The 22,471-nt window shown below is 42.1% G+C and overlaps 1 protein-coding gene across 1 annotated transcript in view; it reads left to right on the top strand.

Annotated features, from left to right (window-relative positions):
* chrm4a (cholinergic receptor, muscarinic 4a) overlaps window positions 1–19,659 on the top strand; it is a 36,671-nt gene extending 17,012 nt beyond the window's left edge. Inside the window, exons 2-7 of the mRNA XM_061032584.1 lie at window positions 2,059–2,651; window positions 3,384–3,538; window positions 4,921–5,122; window positions 5,198–5,287; window positions 5,529–5,798; window positions 6,874–19,659. Of these exons, the coding sequence (XP_060888567.1) occupies window positions 2,059–2,651; window positions 3,384–3,538; window positions 4,921–5,122; window positions 5,198–5,287; window positions 5,529–5,798; window positions 6,874–7,119 (1,556 nt within the window). The 3' untranslated portion in view covers window positions 7,120–19,659. The remainder of the gene's footprint in view (window positions 1–2,058; window positions 2,652–3,383; window positions 3,539–4,920; window positions 5,123–5,197; window positions 5,288–5,528; window positions 5,799–6,873) is intronic.
* The last annotated feature ends 2,812 nt before the right edge of the window (window positions 19,660–22,471 follow it).

Here is a 22,471-nt window from a genome sequence, read left to right on the forward strand (position 1 = left end):
GAAGACGTGTAAAAGAAATAATGTGCAAAGGTCGAGAATGATTGGAGTTGTGCTTTAATGTTTAAAAAATGAACCTCCCATAATCCCCCCCTCCTCTCCCGCTCTCCATCCTGCAGCGCTCCTGCTTTTTTAATCTAACTTCAGCGTTATCAGAGGCGTCCGGTGTCTCTGCTAAATGAGTCTGAACATGAACGGAGAAAGCGTGTTGACTCAGCATGTCGTAGAAAACAAACAAACAATAAGCCGTATATTCAGAGCGCGGCCTGAATGCATCCACAGATTGGTTGGAGGGCATGCTTTAGTTTGAGAATATTCATGAAGCTTTGAAGCGGAGCCAGAAATAAAGGCACATCCTGATGTGTTTGATTAACTCCGCATCGGGACGCTTTGGAGATTCAATTTCATTTTTCATAATATTTAGGAGGAGATCATGTTTTAAAGGCGAGCTGACTGCGTTTAGAATAAATGTAATAAAAGAGCACAAGCCGAGCTTTCTGGGAAATTGTTCCAGACTTCATGCAGCGGATTTTCAGATTTGATCTTTTAGAAGAAACTTTGGATCAATATTTAAAAAGTTGTTTATGATCAGTGTGTTTATTTTGCAAAACCAAATGAAAAAAAAATATCTCCCTGCCACGTCTGATTTCTGTAAATAGTTTCTACAGTCATTTAACTCAGGCAGACATGGTGGTGTATTAGTATAAATAACTCCATCATTTGTTCAGTTTGCATGAAGCTGCACACAAACTCTCCTGCAGCTTTCTCTTCTGCTGTCGTCCAAACTCTTCAACACGTCTGCTAACAAGCTGCTGTCTGCACACCGCTCTCTAACTACGCTACACGCTTGTTTACTTTGTCTCCTGTTCCCACACGAAGCCCGGCCTGCCAGCTGCTGTCAATCAAACACACACACACACACACGCACACACACACACACGTCTGCACCTCATGGGGATCATACTGTAGACTGAGATCCTACAGGTGGTTCCAGAGGGGGAGCAGAAGTTTTAAAGAGGAACTAAAGAAAAAGAGGAGAAAGAGGAGCTGGTGGCGCAGTGGTTAGTGCGCACGCCCCATGTATGGAGGCTGTCGTCTCAAGCGGGCGGCCCGGGTTCACATCCCACCTGTGGCCTCTTTCCTGCATGTCATTCCCTGATCTCTGACTCTATCCACTGTCCTATCTCTCCATTAAAGTCACAAAAAGCCCAAAAATAAATCTTAAAAAAAAATAATAATCTGGTGTCACTCGAGCAGCGTTTGACCTTTATTCAGACTCTGAAGCAGCTAACAGGCTGAAACATGCAGATCAAAGAGGCATCATTGGAAAGGTGGGAGTTAAAGTTCACTGATGCACTCTGGCACTCGACTTTGTTTCGTCTTTTTAGGTATGAAACATGTTTTTTAATATATAACATTTCTAAGAACCGCTGCAGGGAGAATAAATCTGTGCTGGCGTGAGAAGAAGGTTTTTATATTTTTACAGCAGATGTTGAAAAACAAAAGTAAAGCTTTTTTTAGCTGCATACTCTTGAACTTGTTACCATGACAATAAACCAACAAAGATCAGAAGTGTCAACACCCGGAGCAAATTAGCATCTTGACAACTATGGCAACAGACTCAAAGGTCACATATCCTCCTCCTCTTCTTCAGTTTAAATAAGTCTCAGAGCTCCTCAAAACATGTGTGTGAAGTTTCTTGTTCTAAATCCACTCTGATCCTGTATTTGATCATGCCTATAAACCCCTCTATTTCAGCCCTGCTCAGAACAGGCTGTTTCTGTGTCTGTACCTTTAAATATGTAAATGAGCTGTGTCTGACCACGCCCCCTCTCTGGAAGGGCTCGGGTGTACTCGGTGCTTTCTCGCTCCATGTCCTATTGTTTACGGTGAGAAGGCAGACTCAGAGGGCAGAACAAACACCTAGCTGTGGGAGTGTCACCCACCTGGGGGAGGGGCTACTGCCCTTTGTGATGTCATGAAGGGAAAATCTCCAAACAGCCTCTCCAAATTGAAACCGGAGCTTCAACTTAACATTAATTTCTCTTTTTTTTCCTTCAGGGTCATCGGTGAACCAATCAGCTGACCTGTTCTCCAACACGACCTGCAACGTCTCCACCAACGAGACATCCTGCTCCGCTAACGATGGCGCCGGTGCAGGAAGTCCTTATAAGGCTCTGGAGATGTTTTTTATCGCCTTGGTGACGGGGTCCCTGAGCTTTGTGACAGTGACAGGAAACATTTTGGTCATGCTGTCGATCAAAGTGAACCGCCACCTTCAGACTGTCAACAATTACTTTTTGTTTTCGTTGGCGTGTGCGGATCTGATCATCGGCGCTTTCAGCATGAACCTGTACACCGTCTACATCATCGTGGGGTACTGGCCGCTCGGCCCCGTGGTCTGCGACCTGTGGTTAGCGTTGGATTACGTGGTCTCCAACGCCTCGGTTATGAATTTATTGATCATCAGCTTCGATCGGTATTTCTGCGTCACAAAACCGCTGACGTACCCGGCGAGGAGGACGACGAAGATGGCGGGTTTGATGATCGCAGCTGCGTGGATCCTGTCCTTCATCCTGTGGGCGCCCGCCATCTTGTTCTGGCAGTTCATCGTTGGGGAGCGGACGGTGCCACCTGGAGAGTGTTACATTCAGGTACAGTATCGTCTCTCTGTCTTTCCTGATTCTGTGTAGAGCGGGTTTCACACGGGCACTCCTGAAAAGGTAAAGATAAGCTGTGGAGAGTGTGAAGCAGCTTTATCACGCGCATGAAGGTCGCACGGGTCGGAGGATGTAAATGTAAACACCGCAGTGTTCACACATCGGCTCCCCCCCCCGACTTCTTGCAGAAATGTCACCCGGGAGCTGGCAGGAAAACTTCCTGATAAAAATCCAATTGTTTATCTCATGACCTCAGAGGAGAAAAAGCACAGACCCGTAGAAATAGTCTTGGCTTGACCTCATTAGTCGGCCAATGACAGCATGGCATGTCGAGGCCTGACCTATCACAGTTGTTTCCAGATCAGGAGAATGATATCCTGTTATCACGAGGAAGCAAGATTTGTTATCTCGTGAGAGAAGTAAGTCCAGCTCTCGAGAAAACAACTATAAAAATCACTCTCCCATCACGAGGAAACAGTAAATCAAATGTATGCATGCATGTCCACTTTGGGCTTCCGTAGTATAACGTTGTGCAACACAACAACACTACTAACCTCGGCTAAACAATAAAGAATAAAAAAATACAAACTTTACAAACACAGGTTTGATGTCAGGTGTTTTGCATCCGACTGCACACAAAAAAAATCCTTAAACTGAGAATCATATTTCTGTAAACCATCTCTGTGGATGATGTCAAAGCGTCTGTCTCTCTGCTTCTTTCTCCAGTTCCTCTCTAACCCCGCGGTGACATTCGGGACGGCCATCGCTGCGTTTTACCTTCCCGTCATCATCATGACCGTCCTGTACATCCACATCTCCCTGGCCTCCAGGAGCAGAGTCTCCAAACACAAACCGGAGAAGGAGAAGAAGAAGGGCATCAAGTAAGAGCAGCACAGGACTCAGACTTATAGATTAAGACATTTTAGGAATATACAAATGAGACAAAGAATAAGAACGACCCAACTTAATAATTTAAGATGTCGTTTTTTATTCTTGTCATTATGATTCAGTCATGTCTCTTTTTACGGCCTCCTGAATGTTAAAAACAGAAAATGTCCCTGACAGGGAACAACAGCCGTGCGAAGCCTGAGTTTGGTTCGTTATGAAGGATTACAGAGATGACCCAGTTTCATGACAGCAGAAAATATTAAACTTCCTTAAAGCTCTTCTACAGAATATTAGACTTCTCTGCTGTCTGTCTTCTGAAAAATGACAGATAAATATTTTGCTATGTCAGTAGGATGTGTAGTGAGTGAAATGATAAAGGTATCTTACTATCTGATCAGACATTAAGGAAACATGCTGAAGTGCTGGCTTCTCTGACAACAATGCAGCAGCCAGTATGTCCTCCTTCTAACTTTAGATTCTGCTCCTGAATGCTCTGGATTTGTTTGGACCAGAGAAGGTAGGCGCTTTTAAGACACCCCCACACGGCCTTTTTGGACGCCCCTCGGTTTTCCAGATATGAGAGCAGTTATCAGGTCAACAGGTGTTGCAGTGATGGAAGCGGGTCAAGAGAAGTGGTTCAGATAGAAGTGATTGTACCCGACCTAAAAAGCCTCTGCATGTTTCTAATAAGCTCCACGAGCAGAAACGTGCTCAAACTAGGATCAATATTGGAGATGCTTTTTGAAAAATGGAGAGAGGTTAGAACACAGAAAGGTTTACAGACCCATGCAGAGCTGGATAAACACTGAAGCTTCAGAGTCCACCACATGGTGACATGTGTGAGCATCCACTCTAGAGAGGAGGGGGGGGGGACAGCTCTCTATAATGTTTAGAATTTTGACATACATATTTTAACCACTAGGTGTCAGAGTTACATATTGCTCCTTTAGTAACAGGGTCTTTAAATAGCATGTCACCCATGAATTATGCATGTACTCAATTTGCAGCACAATTCATTTCCATAATGTGAGCAATAAATGATTCATAAATGTAATTTATTTATATATTACACTTAAAATCAACAGGATTGTGACTTAAAAGTCGATGCTGATTTTTTTTTTTAATTGCCTCAATACAGATTTATGATAACAAGATTAATTAAGCGAATATAATCAAATGAAACCAGAGAAGTAAGACCCCAAAATCAACAACAGAAGAAGAAAATGTCAGAAATAAATTGACAGAAAACTTCAGACGTATCTTTAAATATGACAAAATAATAATACATCCCCTCTCTCTCTTCTCCAAACATTTCCTGTCCTCTCTAATAAATGCAAAAAGTCCAAAAATAATTATAATGGTTTTTTCCTCCCAGAACTCCCAGTCTGCTTAAGAGTCACCTGTTGAAGCAGAACAACAACAACGAGACCAGTCCTCAGGCCAGCCCTCGCTCCACCCCCAAGCTCAGCCTGGACTCCACCACCACCGCGCTCGACGCCGTGAAGAACGGCCGAGTGGAGGAACCCAAACCGGAGCAGAACCAGGCGCCTGCTCAGCCCAGTCCTGGACTCACACAGGTACTGACTCATCCAGAGACAGCAGCTGTTTGTTATCATATTGTTTCTTCATGTTAAATCTGTTTATCGATCCAGGAGGAGAAGGAGAGCTCCAACGATTCGTCCACAGCTTTCATCGCCCCGACAGAACCAAAGGAGAACCCGAACAACGAGGTCATCTCTGAGGTCAGAGTTCATGATAAAGAAGTTGTTCTGTGTTGTTTATCCATCGTTGAAGTAATCGGCGCTAATGTTTAAAAATCTCAAGCCTTTTTGCAAAAACTGTGCTCAAAAATCCTCTCTCTGTGGTCACAATTACCGACTTCACTGAAATACATTTGTTAAATAACGGTCCGCTCTCGGCCTTGAACTGGTCAAAGTGGCGGTAAAAGTTCAACTTCTAAAACGCTCTGGCTTTTCATTTCAGGCGGCAATAAATCCAAACCCGGATCCATCCTCAGCCTCCATCTCTGCTGACGCAAAGATGGGCCCCGGCTCGAGGTGGTCAAAGATAAAGATCGTAACCAAGCACAGCGGGGACGAGTGCATCACCGCCATAGAGATCGTACCGCCTGTGGACGGCATCGAGCGCCATTCCATCCCCATCAGCCGCCCTCGGACTGTGGCGAGGAAGTTTGCGAGCATCGCCAGGAGCCAAGTGAAGAGGAAAAGACAAATGGCTGCCAGAGAGAAGAAAGTATGTTATGTAACACTGCCACACACACACACACACACACACACACACACACACACACACACACACACACACACACACACACACACACACACACACACACACGCTGCTGATGGGCGGACGTACATGACTTGAAATAAAAGCTGTTTGTTTAGCCGTAGAGGAGCACAAAGGCTCTTTAAATAAGGGGGTGAAATGATGATTTATCCTGGTTTTTTATCTTCGTTTAAAGTTTGTAATTTAGTTTTTGGTGTACATTAAATGATTGTTTTTGCGTGGCAGCATATGTTGCTGGCGTGCAGGTGGGATCACTCAGTTCCAGCAGCGTGTGAACGATACGCAGCAGCTGTTTTTTCAGAGATGAGTGGCTTTTGTGCTGCAGTCACTTCACTTAATTATCGTTGAGAGTGACAGATGGTATTTGGAAACGTTCCTCTGAGCTTTTTAACATGACAGACATGAGTCTAATTTGGGTCCGTCACTCTTCAAAATTCACAACAAGGCGGACTCAACATCCAAAAACATCCTCAGCGAGGGAGGAAATGTGAAGTTTGAAGGGTTTTTTGTTTGGAAAAGTAGAATTCAGGAATTCATCCTGTATTTTCTGATTGCAATGGGAGAACTCCAGACTCGGGTTTAAGAGAGCCTGATGGATTTCCACATCGATCCAGCGCGCTTCCAGTTCGCGTGCTTCTTGTGTCCCAGTTATTCCAGTGAATACGGATACTTTTGAGGGGGTGTTAGGATGCATGTTCTCATTTCCTTTAAGGCTTTCTTAATCCCTTTGTAGGCTCTGCGTTTTTTTTTTTTTTTTGGTTGATGTCAGAATCAGCCTGAAAACGTCTGAAACAATGGTAAGAGTGAACATTGTGTTTGCTTCAGTCTTTTCCCATCAATCTGCTCGTACACAACATGTTGCATCAATAACATGTTTTGGTCTGTCGCAGCAAATTGATTTTTATACCACAGTGAAAAGAATTTAAAACGATCTACATCCACCTGGAGAGTAGAAGATTATCAGCGCATCAATTTTCTTTTGTTCTGTTCACTCTTCCTCTCTTTTTGTCCTTCTCTACAGGTGACCAAGACAATCTTCGCCATCCTGCTGGCCTTCATCATCACCTGGACGCCGTACAACGTCATGGTGCTGATCTCCACCTTCTGCCAGTCCTGCGTCCCCGACACCGTGTGGGCCATCGGATACTGGCTGTGTTACGTCAACTCTACCATCAACCCTGCCTGCTACGCACTGTGCAACGCCACGTTCAAAAAGACATTCAAGAACCTGCTGCTGTGCCAGTATAAGAACATAGGAACCAGATGAGATGGAGGAGGAGGAGGAAGAGGAATGAGGGTGGGATGGAAGGGGACGGGGCGAACCACTACACAACATGTGGGACGGAGGAAGAGAAAATGAGCTGGAGGAGAAAAACGGATGACGGATAAATCAAGTCGAAGGATTCCTTTGTAAAGAGAAGAGACATCTGAAACAAATGAACGCCCTGTCGGTACAGATACACTCAGAGAGACATGGAAATGTGAACCAGGGATTCCTTAACCTGCCCTAAAACTGAAAAAAAAATCACAAACTGAGCGGAAACACGGCTTCACAGGAATGGGGGGAAATACCTAAAGGGGTTTGAAATGAGATTAATGGAAACTGAGGTTGGTAGTAATAGTAGATAAAGGAGAAATGAAGGGAATCAACAGAAATGTGAAGGTATGGATTGATGGGGTGACAGAGCTGATGGCAACATCTAAAACAGGGTGACAACACTGCAGCATGCAAGGCTTAAGAGGTCGTCTTATTTGATAGATAAATGGATGAATATTGGTGGCCAATGGATGATTGGATGGATGGATGGTTCACTGGACGGGTGCATCAGCTCAATCCAGCTGTTGTTGTTAGCGACTTGTCATGTGTAGACGGAGGCTGGTCTTGTTGCTGCAGCAGCTTAACTTGTTTTTCCAAAGCTTGCACATTCCACGACTCGTGTCCAACGTCTTCGTTTCAACGTTTGCAGAAATCGTTTGCAGAAATCGTTTGCAGAAATCCAAAATGTTCCTTTAGTTGTTGCCGTCAGTTTTGCTGGCGATGGGGGAGTTTCTCTTAAATGTTTTTTAATTCGATTTGGAACGTGCCTTGCATCACGTAGTTTGGCTTTTACTGCCGCCTATTGGCTTTATTGTGAACTGCGTCATGGGCAATGTGTCTTTCAAAACTGCCCTCACAGCATTTGCACCCAACTGGATTCTATAAAATCCACATCGATGCACGTATTGGCATTGGTTTTTTGAGCTCAGGCGTCATGGTTGGATGGTCGATTGGAAGGCGTGGTCATTATAATATATCACGGCCAGAGTGGCACCCACTTGGGCTTACCTGGGTTAGGTGGGCTGCAACTGGGCTCAGAGTGGGCTGCTTTTGGGGCCCACATTGGCATATTAGAAACATACAGTAAACATGGGCTAGGAAGTGGTTAACCATTTATGGATACTTGATGGGTCCAAAGTCTCCATCTTTGGGCTCGTAATGAATTCACCTACACCCGTTAACACCAGTTGGGCGTCCCGATCAGCCCATGTGCAACACTTTGGAACCAACTTTTGGATTTGTTTTCAGGAATGGATCTATAAATGAGATACCAGATGGATAGAAAGAAACACCTGTTGATCGGTGAAAGCTTGATTATTCTCCAAAGGCAGACAGAACTTGGACCAACCCCAAAATTTGCAAACAAAATGCAATCAATTCCACCCAGAAAGGTGTTTATTCAAAGACAATAGCTACAACCCGGTGTATGGAGTCACTTATTATCCTCTTCTATCTCATATTGTATGACCATTGGCAAAGTCGGGATGAGAGTGTGTTTGTCCGTTGGCTGGCTGGCTTTCATCCTCATAAAGACATGATGTATAATAACGGTGTTGTTCTCCACCTTCTAACAGTCCTGTGTCCCTGACACTGTGTGGGCTAACGGCTCCTCGCTGTGTTATGTTAACAGCTCGTCGTGTCCTGGACAACGCCACATTTCAAAAGACAGTCCGAGAAACTGCTCTCGTGCCAGTGTGGAAATACAGTCACAAAGAGAGGGAGGAAAGCGAGGGAGGCAACGGGTTGAAACGGGCAAAATCAGAACTCTGAGGAGGGAAGAGACAGAATATTATTTTGACAAGTGAGTGATCGTGGGATGATGGCGCTGAAGATGAGAAAATGGTGACAGATTGAGGTGGAAAGATTCTCTCTAAAGAGGAGAGAAATCAACATCGGAGAATTCTCTTTTATTAGTGCAGAAAGTTTACGTCTAACCTTACCGTAACCTTGGAAACCGGTGTCTCTACTTGTTAAAGGCATGTGTTGTGTTTCTGCAGCCATGTCTACAACTTCCTCATGTGAGACTGTATAGAAAACTTTACAACAAACTTTCACTTTAATTTCAAGATAAGAGCAGACGACTTACAGCTGAGCGTCACAGCAGGCCATCAAACCTTAAACATCATATCAATGCACATCATAATAACTGCATGCCACCATGGAGCCCAGTCTTGCTTAATGGATCATAGAGAATTCATTTCAAAGAACCACAAAACTTGATGCAGGTGAACTTTAAAGTAGTTTAAAAAAAAAAAAAACGACTGACCTTTTGGGAGCTCGAGGAAAAACCTGCAGCCGGAACATTTCCATTTAGGTGTACGGCATCTCGAAAGGGATCGATAACTCGACAGGGTTTTGGAAATCTTGATACAGTTTTATTTCATTTTCAAATGAAAGCAGAAAAAGCACGAGGTGGACACGGGGCCTCAGAGGTAAGACACCCTGAGGAACACCGTAGAAGAATAATTTAGATACCTTGCATTCGCTTGTGATCACTTTAAGTTAATAATCAGGTGTGTTAGTGTCGTGCGTTGCTGCTTTTTTTAAACCATTTGCATGCAACAAAATGACAAAATGAAATATCATTTCACTTTTAAGCTCTTTGTCGTCGATCAGAATCAGAAATACTTTACAGAATATAAATATAAAGAACAACTTTTAAACTTTAAGATGTAAGTAAGAAATATTTAAACATTTTATATATAGAAAAAAATATAAGAAAGAAATCATAATGTACAAAATATGATGTGTACCCAATAAAGAAAACAGGCAGATAAAGGTGATGTCGTGATTTAAAGCTAAACGCCCAAACTCTTTAAATAAGATTTACAAACGTATCGCTGAGTTCCGGCGTATTACACAAACGATAAGTTCAGATTCAGGGTTGATATAGGCCTGAGTCAACGATACTTTACATTTGCTGCCGTTGGTTTGTGAACTTAAAGTTTTGTTTATTCTCAAGTTTTTATTTCCATATTCAAAAGATATTAAAGGTTTATCCCCATAGCAGTCCTAAGAAAATTACTACAACCTTCATGCTCAAACAGCTCAAACAATAAACACCACGATGATGTAACAATTCTGAGTGAAACTAAAAGAGGGAAGGCCTTTTTGAAGGACCAGCTCAAGGACAAAACACGTTAGGATGACTGATCTTTGTCAGGTGAAGGATGATGAATGAAATTAAATGAGTTGTCTTTGTACAGTTTGTCACGTTGAGATTAAGGAATAAAACATTGAGATGCTTTGTTATCTTTGAAAATAAACTTTTAATGCATGAATCTAATTTAATTTGTTCTTGGAGTCTGTAAAGTGGGGTGGGGTCACAGCAAGAGGCCTTAAAAAACAGTTCGTTTTACTCATAGCCTGTAAATAAGAATGTTTGAAGCCTGAGTGTCGTCCCCCATCTGTTCCTGCAGGGGGGCGCTGGAGTCCCATCGATGGTGGTCTCCATGCTGGAAATGCTCTCAGCCTAACTTTTCAGTTCAACTGAAATCATCAAAACGGCTGAATTCCCCCAAGATAGGACAGGATAGGATAATACTTTATTGATCTCCAGAGGGGAAATTCGGGCGTTGCAGCAGCACAGACAAGTAGCTCGAAATACAAAATACACATTAAACAGAATAGATAAGATAAATAAAAATAAAAATAGGGGGTATAAACAAGTACAAAATGAATGATTAAGTTAACTATGCAGGGAATTGAGAATTGAGACAGTATTTGCAGAGAATGACAAGATAAAGTGACAAGTGATGATTAAAGTGACTTGGTATGATAAATAGCAGCAAGTAATGTAAACAGCAGAGAAGAGAGGCAGTAATGCAGAGTGCAGTTATATAATATAATATAATATAGTGCAATATGAACAATATAGTGTAATATAATTAAATGTTATATAATATAATAAAAATATATACAATGAAGAACCCTTACAGCCAGTAATTATTGGTTGATAAAATTAGTTTATAACATTTTTTATGTAAACATATAAAGGCAGTGATTTGTCTGAAATTATACATTCATAAAAATAAAAAGTAAAAATGTTTTAATTTTTTTTTTTTTTTTTTTTTTTTTTTATTTGCGTGATGACGTTCTGATGACGCAACCGTTGAGGACGTGAACTTCGCTTTGGACGGACAAAGTAAATACTGTCACTGTTGTAGTTTTTAGGCTAGAAATGTCTAAAAGTTTAGTGAAATACGACAGTGACATTCGTGGTTATCCGTCGGCTGTTGAGGAGTGTTACATTTTGTTGTCGGTTAGAAGTGAAAAATAAAAAAGGAAAGTTGACGAGGACGAACAAACATGGCGGCTAATTACGACGACGAGGAGGGCCGTGAAGAAGAGAGCTGCTTTGATACTGTAAGTTAGCTGAAAACAATCTGCTTCTATGTGCTTAAATTACTCAGCTGTTAGGCAAAAAGATGTTTTTAAGATAAATCCATCTCACAAAATAACGTAAGTGTAACATTTTCTCCTCTTGGTTGTTATTTTAACTGTAACTTTACGATGTAGCGGAAGTCCCCTTTTGCAGTTTTTCAAAGTAAAAGCACATTATATTTGAAGACCTGAAATAAAGACTCTGAGGAGAGCAAAATAAAAGCATCACAAAGAGCAGTTTTGAATCTGGTTTTTAGAGCTAACTGGGTTACTCACAATGGATGTTCATAAAATTAGTGTCTAATTATCTTTTGTAACTTTGTCTTGTTGTGTGATGTGTCAGCTAACATTAGTTATTGGACATTAAATGAAACAGAATGTGTTCATTTTTTTTTTATTATTATTTTTTTATTTGACCAGGTTGGTCCCATTGAGATTAAAAACGTCCTTTTCAAAGGAGGAAATAAAAAGAGAGACACAGTACAATTTACAAAGCACAACATTTTGGATTAAAATAGAGCCATCTATGAGTCATGTCTGATTTGATAGAGGGTGGTAATATACTAGTATTAGAACACCCGCTCTTTTAAAATCCCTGCTCCACCCGTGCCTCACACTGTTAATGTGTCTGTCCTGGAAACCGCACCTGTTTAACAGCTGTACGATTTAACAACATGCATGTTCAGAGGAGGAGAGAGAGAGAGAGAGAGGACGGAGAACAGGTAGAGGGAGTGCACAACATCTGGATGGGAGGAAATCGCAGACGGAGAGGGGAGACGGCATGCAGAAAAGGGAATTAAGGAAAAGATATAATGAGCTTGTGGATGAAAAGTCGGCCATGGTGGGAGGAGAATTCTTCATTTAGTGCTGTTCTTCCATCCCTAATGCTGGAGCTGGAGGTTTAGTCTGACAGATTTAGACAGAAAGGCTAAAAAAGAATCTTATTAGCTGAAAGATTCAGTGTGTTCGGTTCTCTTTCTCATATTTAACAATGATTCATTAGATGGTTTTTGTACCCTCGTAGCAGAATCGGTTCGATTAATGTCTGCTGGTAGTTACTCTGTCGTTTGTGTAAATGATGAGGGAATATCAGGTCATAATTTTACATTTTCAGGACAGGACTAACCGGGCCTGTCTGAGGAGTGAAACGTCTCCCAGTCGGCCAAAGTGCCGAAATATCTCTGGTGGCTCAGCAGCACTCGGGCTGGGTTCCTGTCTGCTTATAATGTCACCGCGTCGGCTTAGTGAGGCTCAGCAGCTCGTCAAAACTCAGTCAAGCACCTACTGCTTGAGAGAGGGGGAAAAGGAAACGGTGACATCATGTTCTTCCACATCGGGACAGAGGAGGAGTGACTAAAATGTAGGACTCCGGCTGCAGCAGCCCTCAGTGAGTGTGCACATGCTACAGTAATTAGTGCAATAAGTCTGACTTGGCCCAGTTCATAGTCATCCTTCTTTGAAGTCTGGCAATGCTTACTCAGCGTGAGGGAGTGAAAGTTCAAGAAAATATTTCAACAGTTTCCAGCTAGAAATCTCGACCTGTTTTATTGAATTTGTAACTAAAGCCAGGCTGTAGTTCTCGAGGTCAGTCCCTAAATGTTTGGGGCATCATCTCTGACTCATTTATGTTGTTAAAATGTTCAGGCTTATCTTACATTAGGTCTCAGGTCTCTTTTAGTTTACTCTTTGGGACTCTTCATCTAGATTCCTCGTCTGTCAGACGTCTAAGGTTAAAGGGGTCTTTGTTGTGTTGTTTAAATTTTATTTTGGGGTCATAGTGAGCAATCGGCTTTCTCGCTCCATGCCCTATTGTTTATGGTGAGAAGGCAGAATCCGGGAGCAGCTGTGGGAGTGTCACCCACCTGGGGGAGGGGTTACTGCCCTTTGTGATGTCATGAAGGGATAATCTCCAAACGGCCTGTTTGAGCACACATTTTCTGAAAAGTGGAGCAGGCAGAAGACGGAGAGGATGGACTTTTCTCATCATTGGGGGGTTTGTAGACAGATTAGAGACACGTGTTAGAGTTAGAGGAACATGGTGAAGTGTGTTTTGTATCATATGTGACCTTCAAGAAAAAGATTTGAGAGACATTTATCCTACTTGTCTTTATTTGATCTGTAATATACTTCTTACTGTCAGGGTTAAATCCGACTCCTTTTATTCAGCCTAAGTTTGAAAACAACGGCGCATGACTTTGACAAATGACTGTAATTTAGAATATAATTGCATGACTGTCACAACATGTACAAAATGAATTCCAAAGAGACATAATGAAGTGAAAACATTTCTCTTTATTGTCTCTGGCTGTTCTCGGCGGAGACTCTGCAGGAACATTTAAACAGCTTCTGATAATTCAGCGTGTTCTCTCTCCCCTGCAGTTTCTCTTCGTTTAGTCATTATTGTCCTCGGCTTTATCCCTCCTCAGCTCATTTTCACTTCTGTGTTTTTATTTCCCCTGATAAGTTCATCTCTTTGTGATGTATGGAACATTATTATCGAGCCTTTTCAAAATACACAGTTAGGATTACCTAACCCAGTGCAGATTTGTACCTTTGAAATTTCATAACAATTTGAATTATGTGTCGAAAAAAAAGAGTACGTTTTGAGATAATGAAAGTTGTATATCAGCGGGGCAGCTCAAGGTTCAACTTTGCCGAAATGTTCACATCTTCAGCGTCTGAATGATAACGTCAGGCCCTGATCTTTGACTTCATAACTGTTTAAAAAATACCACAAAGAAAGGCGGAATAAAAAGCAGTCTCTATCACTGCTCTCCATAAAAGCCCGCTCACATTTCTAAGTCTCTGCCTGACCTCTCTTTCTTTTGTGTTCAAACTTTTAAAACCTTTTAAAAAGTTTTGCTCCGCCATAGACTCGTGATTCAATCCTTGAGGCTTCAGTTTGCGACAGTATTTCTCTTAAAGCTCTTTGTTTGTGTTCTCACGTTCAACAATGAAGCTTTCATCGAGACGAGACGGACAAAAACACAATCCGGAGAATAGGGTGGAAGAAAAGGGAAAGACAAATGTCGCCCACAAGCTGCAGGAAGTGATTGACAGTGAAGATGATTGGTCGGTAACTTGACAGATTAAAGTGACAGGATGTGCGGGATAAACGTCTGACAGCAGATTTAGTGAAACTGGACGGAGTGCCTGACTGCTTTACATGCTGACAGCATTAAAGGCTTCACTGAACATGAAAAATGAAATTGGACAAGCTGCGTTTAGAATGAGTGAAAGACGCTGCAGCAAGTACAACTGCAGGCGAGCAATATGTAACTCTGACACCTAGTGTTTAAAATGGGTACTGCAGTCAAAAACCATTGTAGAGAGCTGTCTCTCCCCCCCCCCCCCCCCCCGCCCCCTCCTCTCTAGAGTGGATGCTCACACAGGTCACCATGTGGTGGACTCTGAAGCTTCAGTGTTTATCCAGCTCTGCATGGGTCTGTAAACCTTTCTGTGTTCTAACCTCTCTCCATTTTTCAAAAAGCATCTCCAATATTGATCCTAGTTTGAGCACGTTTCTGCTCGTGGAGCTTATTAGAAACATGCAGAGGCTTTTTAGGTCGGGTACAATCACTTCTATCTGAACCACTTCTCTTGCCCGCTTCCATCGCTGCAACACCTGTTGACCTGATAACTGCTCTCATATCTGGCAAACCGAGGGGCGTCCAAAACAGCCGTGTGGGGGGGTGTCTTAAAAGCGCCTACCTTCTCTGGTCCAAACAAATCCAGAGCATTCAGGAGCAGAATCTAAAGTTAGAAGGAGGACATACTGGCTGCTGCATTGTTGTCAGAGAAGCCAGCACTTCAACATAGCATGTTTCCTTAATGTCTGATCAGATAGTAAGGTCACAAAATATGTCAAATTGTAATGTTCTACTCACTAATGTGTGTAAAAACAACTTCTGCATGTCCACTCTTCATTCTGTGTGAGGTTGAAATCCATTCACAGAAAGCTGGGAGTGTTTCTGATTTGCTGCTGTAACTTGGATTCTTCTCAGTGGAGGAGTTTTTAGTTCTCTGATAGCGTTTCTCTCTGCGAGTCCCCGGAGAGCGAGCGAGCGAGCAGAGGAGTGAGGCGGAGACAGATCAGGGAAGAGTCTGACCCACAGGGGGCGTGACGTGCCTTAAGGAGGTGGGCGTACAGGAGGTCTAACAAGTGTGATTGAGGTTTCTTCAATACCTTTAAAAAATGGGACAGACAAATTGCCTCCCACTTCCAGAGAGCACTCGCCAGCTCTGCATTGATTGGTTTCCCATCATGCACCTCTGGCTGGAGTTCTTGCTCGTAGCTGTGTCTGTGTAGGGAACCTAAATGGTTTAAATAACGACTTCTGAGTAATCATCGACTCAATAACTCGACCTCTCTTTGTCCCGTGGCCCAAAAACTTAACTCCCTGTGGTGTAATTTCTGGACGCAATCCTGCAGCTTTGTGTTGAAATCAGTTGACCCTGTAAGAAGAGCACAACACCAGGTTTCCTTTTCCTGTTAACAACAAAAGCCTGAGTTGTTTATGCACTTACTATAACATTGATTGGTTGTGGACTCAAGTTTTGAAGCTTAAAGTTTTAAATTGGCTGTTTTTTGTGTGCCTGAAGTGACCCTTTGGTAAAGCTTCTCCTGCTTCATCATATTTGGCTGTAAGTGGGAACATAGTGTACAAAAATGAACATCTTGCTGTATCGAAGGAGACTTGAGACCAGGAACTCATAAATGAGGAAAATGTTTTGCACATTCAGACTTTTATTGAACAAACGGAGTCACCACTGCAGGTATGGTCGCTGTCCTTGGTCCTGAAAATGCAGAAGCCCTGAATAGTATCAACAGAAGCTTAATGAAATGTATTTTTCAGTCCTTTAAAAACATTTTGTCCTGGCTGTACGTACACCAATTTGACCGACCATGTGCAGAATTCTATCTAATTCTACTCTATATAAGATTCACATGATTTACAGTCTTAACAGCTCGTCCCATCAGCAGGCAAGCGTTAGACATCTGCCACTTTGAGCAGCAGCAGACGCTCGCTGTCCACACTGCATCTATAAAATGTTTCCTCCCTTGCTTGGTGAATTTACCTTTGTTAACAGTATGGTATGTAGTGCTTTTATTTTGAAGGTGGAGAAGCGGAGGTGTTGTTCTTTGGATTGAAAGTTTGGCCTCGGCCTTGGATTGAAAGTCAAAGCTCTGCATTTCAGTCACAGATTTGGATACTATTAATGCACCGCCGTCTGTATCTTTGCAAAAACAAACTAACGAGCTCGGTTGAGAGAGGAAAGCGAAAGAATATCACCTAAATCCTTATCGAGCTCTCTCGTTCCTCATCCGTGTCTATGCGAGTGACAGATGTGAAAATAGAAACAGGTCATCGGGTTTATAAAATGGAGGGTCCTTACAGCCAGCTCGCAAACATAAAATCTCACACTTCAGTTGTAAACAGGAGAATCAAGCTGATTTTGTCACTATTGCACGCTTGTGTCACATGCTGTTAGGACTCGCTGCAAGTCAGCCGACGGAGAAGAGAGTACTGTGGCCTCATATTTGTGTGTGCAGTTGCTAATAAGCCATGCAGTGCTCAGTGTTGTTGCCCTCCGTTCAGTGGCCTAATCCCAATCCCCCAAATGTGGCTCAGTTATCCTGAGCTGGTTTATGTCCCTTCATATCAGAACTGATAGGAGGGGTTGAGATGATCTGCCAAGGTAAAGGAAGCAAGTCATGTAACTGTACAGTCATTCAGAAGTCTCTAGGGGTGTGTATCGATTCAAATCTCGATTTAAAAAAACGATTACAGACACCTTTTTGTTATTTCAGGATCCACTCCAGTCTGCTGTGCGCTAAGAAGCTGCAAAATTATTATTTGACATTTACAAAGTACAATAAAATGTGTTCAAAATAATGCAGCTTCTGCTTAACTTTGAAAGTACTTTAACATGAATAATAGGTGAACCCAGGAAGGTGGAAAAGGTGCACGGCAGACACAGCCAGCAGCACGTTTGTCGTGCTCAAACCAGCTGCTGTTAAGTATTTATTAAGGATGATAGGAGGTACGATTTTTAAAATCGATTCAGATTCATAAAAATGATTGAACTGATTTTTCCTCCGCCATGATGAACGTCCTTTGACATCTCAAATAGCAATTTTTCCAGATCTACTTCTATCTTCTTGTGCACGAGCATCAAAATAGGATATTTTAAAAGGTTGTTGCAAGAGTATTTGCAAAGATCTGGGCTTTGTTTCCTGAACTGTTCTTCTGTGTCAGTGACTCCAACAATTAGTTTGAAGTCTGATTTCAAACACACTCCATTTTGAGACCAATTGGGAGAGCTGGATGACCACTACCCTCATTGGTAGAGTGAGGGAAATTGGGACTTGGCTGCTGTCTCTGATGATCAGATGGTGCTAAAGTAAGCGCTACATCAATGCCCTGTTTGAGTTTGATCCGACGATAGCTGATGAGACGTTTTTTAACTTCTAATCTGAAGACTTCACAGAGAATGTATTTTGTCTGATGAAACAGAATCTGATGAAACATCCGTGATCGCATCAAATTCACATTTTCTGTTTTATGACACGTGTTGAAAACTGCGGAGTAACAAACCGACGCCTGGAGAAACATTCATCGGGATGAATCATTTTGGTTTTGTAAAGATGTACACACATACAAGTCGGTGTAAAATACTCCTGTAGTAACTTGTTTCTAGTTCCCATTTCACTGTAAATAACTAAATCTTTGAGCTTACTTACTGAACTATTCCAAAGAGAGAAGACATGTTCCTTGTGTTCTTTAAAGTATATAAAGTCTATTTACCTCCTGATGTACAGAGCATGTACTTTACCGTGATCTAAAGACATTGTGTATTGTATTTATTTTTGTCAAAGTATTGCTATAAAAAGTTCAGCTTCATGACATCAGATAAGTGACATGTCATTTCCACACCAGTGAAGAGGAGCTGATTCATTCATTATCCCCCCGCCCCCTCTTTAAGATGACAAATGTTTCATATTGGGAGCTGAAAATATGTAAAAATAAAAGCTTATCTGAAGGAAACAGCCCCCTTATAATGTCTTAGTAAGGTTTCCTTTATGTTGGCAACAACTTCTATGAGCTCTACGTCCTGTAAATGAAAGATGCAATGCCATACCCGGGTTTATTTTGGTGCTCATGACACTGACAGAGCAACTTTTTAAGGAGTAAATCAATGCTTAATGTAGCGGGGATTTATTGTATGAAATCTGTATCGAACAAAAGTCGTAACCTGCAGATTCCTCAGGATCCGTGTGCGCTCTACCCCACTGGGTTTCCGAAGCTCAGCTATTAGCATCAGATCACAACGTGCAAACAACAGGTTACTTTGCCTTTCCGAGATTGATTTGTTTTGACGTATACAATCAGGAGTCTGTGTTTTATTTTGAAATTGACAGAATGCTCTATGTCTTACTTCTGTCTGTATCGATCTGCTCTGTTCAGCTTTGTCTGACGCACTCTGAGACTGACTGTGGAGTGCGTAAAGGGCATACCCGAGCATTGGCGAGAGAGGGTGCAGGCGCGGCGCAGATGGATCCTGTGGAATCTGCGCTTCAGAATCTGATGCTTATGGGGAAGGTCATTCATTGTCCCAGCTTGTAGAGAGGCGAGTACATGATTCATTAATTCAAAAAACTCTTCATGTAGGAGTAGAAGAAGACAACAACAACATGAAAGTCCTCTCCAGTTTGGTGAAAATATCTCAACTCTAAGCGTACTTGAGTACTAAACCGAGTGTCCTCCAGTGATGACTTATCTCCCACATCGACCACAAAGCAGCTTAAAAGTGTTGATTTACTCTTTAAAACATCGAGTGCCGTCATAATCATTCCCTTCTTCACTTTGGTTCCAGTGGGAGAAATCCCTCTGATGATTTGTTTGGTCTGTATTACGGCTGTTTGTACTTCCACCTCTTCTTCATCGTCATGTTAAAAACTAACATTTTTAGAAACGACATAAATCATCAGCGGGTGCATAATGAAGCTAGTGTTACTTTTTAAAATGAAATGTATTAAAGATATATCAGAAACAACTTGTGTTGATAGAAAACTGTACTGCAAATAAAAACACTGCTGACAAATGTTTGTTTAGTATGTGTTGTCCTGAAGTACCTGCAGGTGCATCAAGGTGTTAAAGGGTTAATCCCTATGTTTGTAACCTGGGGTCTTTTTTTTGTTTTGTTTACATACCTCAGCTGTAGTTTGCTCCAGTAGACCGCCTCGCTCTGCAGCTTTATTCACACGTCCTGCAACCTTTCTTTGGGTGTTGATGTCAAACTTCTTGTTTTTGTTTTTGTCCCTGAAAGGATCAGATTGTTTTCTAAGTGTCCGAAGGCGGACGTTTTTGTTGCATTGCTCTCTTTAGCCGCTTTCACACATGCGTGCAGACAGTCTATGGTCGTGTAGCGATCACAGGGAATAAACGTCACCACCCCCTCCCAATCGCTCCAGGTGAATTCTCCTGATTATATCCTGCTGCGTTCTCGCATGCAGCTCACCCAAACTTTTTCGGGGATTTGTGCTGGAGTGAACGAGGCTTTTGAAGTCTCCAGACTCCACTGACAAAAAACAGAAATGTTCCCTTTTAATGGTGTGACTTTGTTAATTTGAATTATACAATAACACAGAAAAAATTTACCCATCGTACCCATTGAATAAAAACGAATATATGAAAAAAAAATAGGTCACAGCTTCAATAAAAACCTGAATTAAATTGACTTTAAATGTGAGCTCACAGTGTGCACACATTTTTCTTGACATGGAACCTAAAACACCAAAGTCAGGGATTGCCTCTCCCATCTCGACCAGTACTGTAATCGCAACGTCACACCGTAGCCATGGAAACACAGATTTAAAAAAAAAAAAAAAACAACCAGTCGTCATTTACTCCAGTGTCGATTGCAATGAGACGGAGCGCAGAGATCAGAAGATCAGAGCTGACCTAGATTGGGAGGAGCAGGTCGTTAGGAGTCAGAAATCGGAGAAATGAATCCAATCTGCAGAACCCAGCTTTAATTACATACATTTTTACAGCACAGCGTTCTTTTTGAAACCTGCAGTCACATATTGAACTTGCAGGCACTGCATAAAAATTGAGTGTAGTTTTTACAGCAGATGGTGTTTTTCAGCACTTCTTCATTGTCTGTAACCTCTAACTCAGTCTGGGAGGAACAGATTGAGAGAAACATGATGCCTGTGTATCACACTCGATTGCAATATAACACATAACAATGGAAGTCACTGTTATTTAGCAGACACACACACACACACACTCGCACACACACTCAGAAGTAGAGAGGCGGTGTGTTGCCATGGTGAAGTTGTGATTATCATCATCTCAGTAAGCTGAAAACGCTGTGTCTCGTTATGAGGATAAAAAATCCTCACTAAGGAGACAAAACCGAGAGTGTGTGTGTGTGTGGTCACACAAAAACAGACACACACTTAAACCAATTAAATTCGACCTTAAGCCAATTAAACTAACGCCAGTGTATGAATAAGCAACTCATTTGTTAAATTGGATTACGGGTATTACTTACATTTGTACGTTTTAACGACTGTAACAACATAACTTCAATAAAAATATTTTTTTATCAACTCTTTGGAGTCATCATGAAGGGAACCCGAAGCTGCAAACATTAACTCTTCGATTTATAAAAAAAAACGTTTCAAATGAAAGACCTTTCTAATGCAGGTTCAGCGCACAAACGCTTTATGCAAACGCTCCCGGGCGCACAGCCAGTGCTTTTCTGCCCGGGAAAACGCTATGTCGAGACGGGGCCTTATGCAACTTTTCAAGGTACTTCAAAGTCAGGCAAATTTCCCGATCTCCAAATTTCCGTGATCTCGGTCGTTTGGTGGTAGATTGTGATAAAACTCAACCCGAGCTCATCTTGGCGATCACATCAGCTGACCCGCGTGTGTGAAGGCATATTGATGATGACGCGTATGGCAAAGGTCAATCCTAATCTAAGAGTGCAGGACGCTACAGATAAACACTAAAAGAAGTATCGCACCTCCAATCTCTCCCTCTCTCTCTTAGACACACACTCTTTACTTGTGCGAGCCTGCGATGGCGATCATGTACAAATATACCAGGGCAGCCTTGAACTCGCCTGGTTGGCCCGCACGACTATCATCCATTAGTTGGAAACGCCAAGTTCATAACTGCATCCAATTTGAAGCAAGTCAGCGTAAATGTGTTGTTGTTGATTTGAGACCTTTGTAGCAGTCGTTCTGAAATGTGCGAGAAAGAAGCACAAACGTCGACATGTAGCTTTGACACGAGAGGTTGATGAGAGGTCAGTCCGTAGAAGAGCACTTTCAGATGTTTCAAAAAGAGGAAAGTGAAGTGTGTCTTTGCTTCGCAGAGAAAAGTGAACAGAAGAGGAGCACTCAGTCAACAAAAGGCGCTCTTTTAGCCACAGTGGCTCCAAGGTTAGAGTGCAATCAAAAGCCTTTAGTGTTGAATTGCTGACATCTCAAACTCAGCCGGCTAGGTTTAGGGCTCTGACCAAGGACGGCTGAGAAGAATATGTCGCTCATTGTATATCATCCAGACATGTTGAGCACTGGCGCTGGTTTTACTGGAGCGTCGTGTTGCAGAACTCGACAGTCAACTTAAACTGAGAGGCTCAAATAGTTGAATGTAGAACAAAGCAGGAAAAGAAGTACAGCGGAGGTTGACAGATTCAATAATTACTATTTGAGACGACTTCTTTTATCCACTTCAAAAGCAGCAGGCGTCTTATTTAGAGCTACATGATGTGATATGAAGATGAACTATAATATATAATATAATGAATTTTGACTTACAATGTAAAGATATTGATAATGATATTTATCAATTTTTAAATTATACAAAAGGAGTTCATATTTTTGAATGTTTGTCTC

The sequence above is a fragment of the Labrus mixtus genome, chromosome 24 (assembly GCF_963584025.1).
Source record: "Labrus mixtus chromosome 24, fLabMix1.1, whole genome shotgun sequence".
Classification (NCBI taxonomy): domain Eukaryota; kingdom Metazoa; phylum Chordata; class Actinopteri; order Labriformes; family Labridae; genus Labrus; species Labrus mixtus.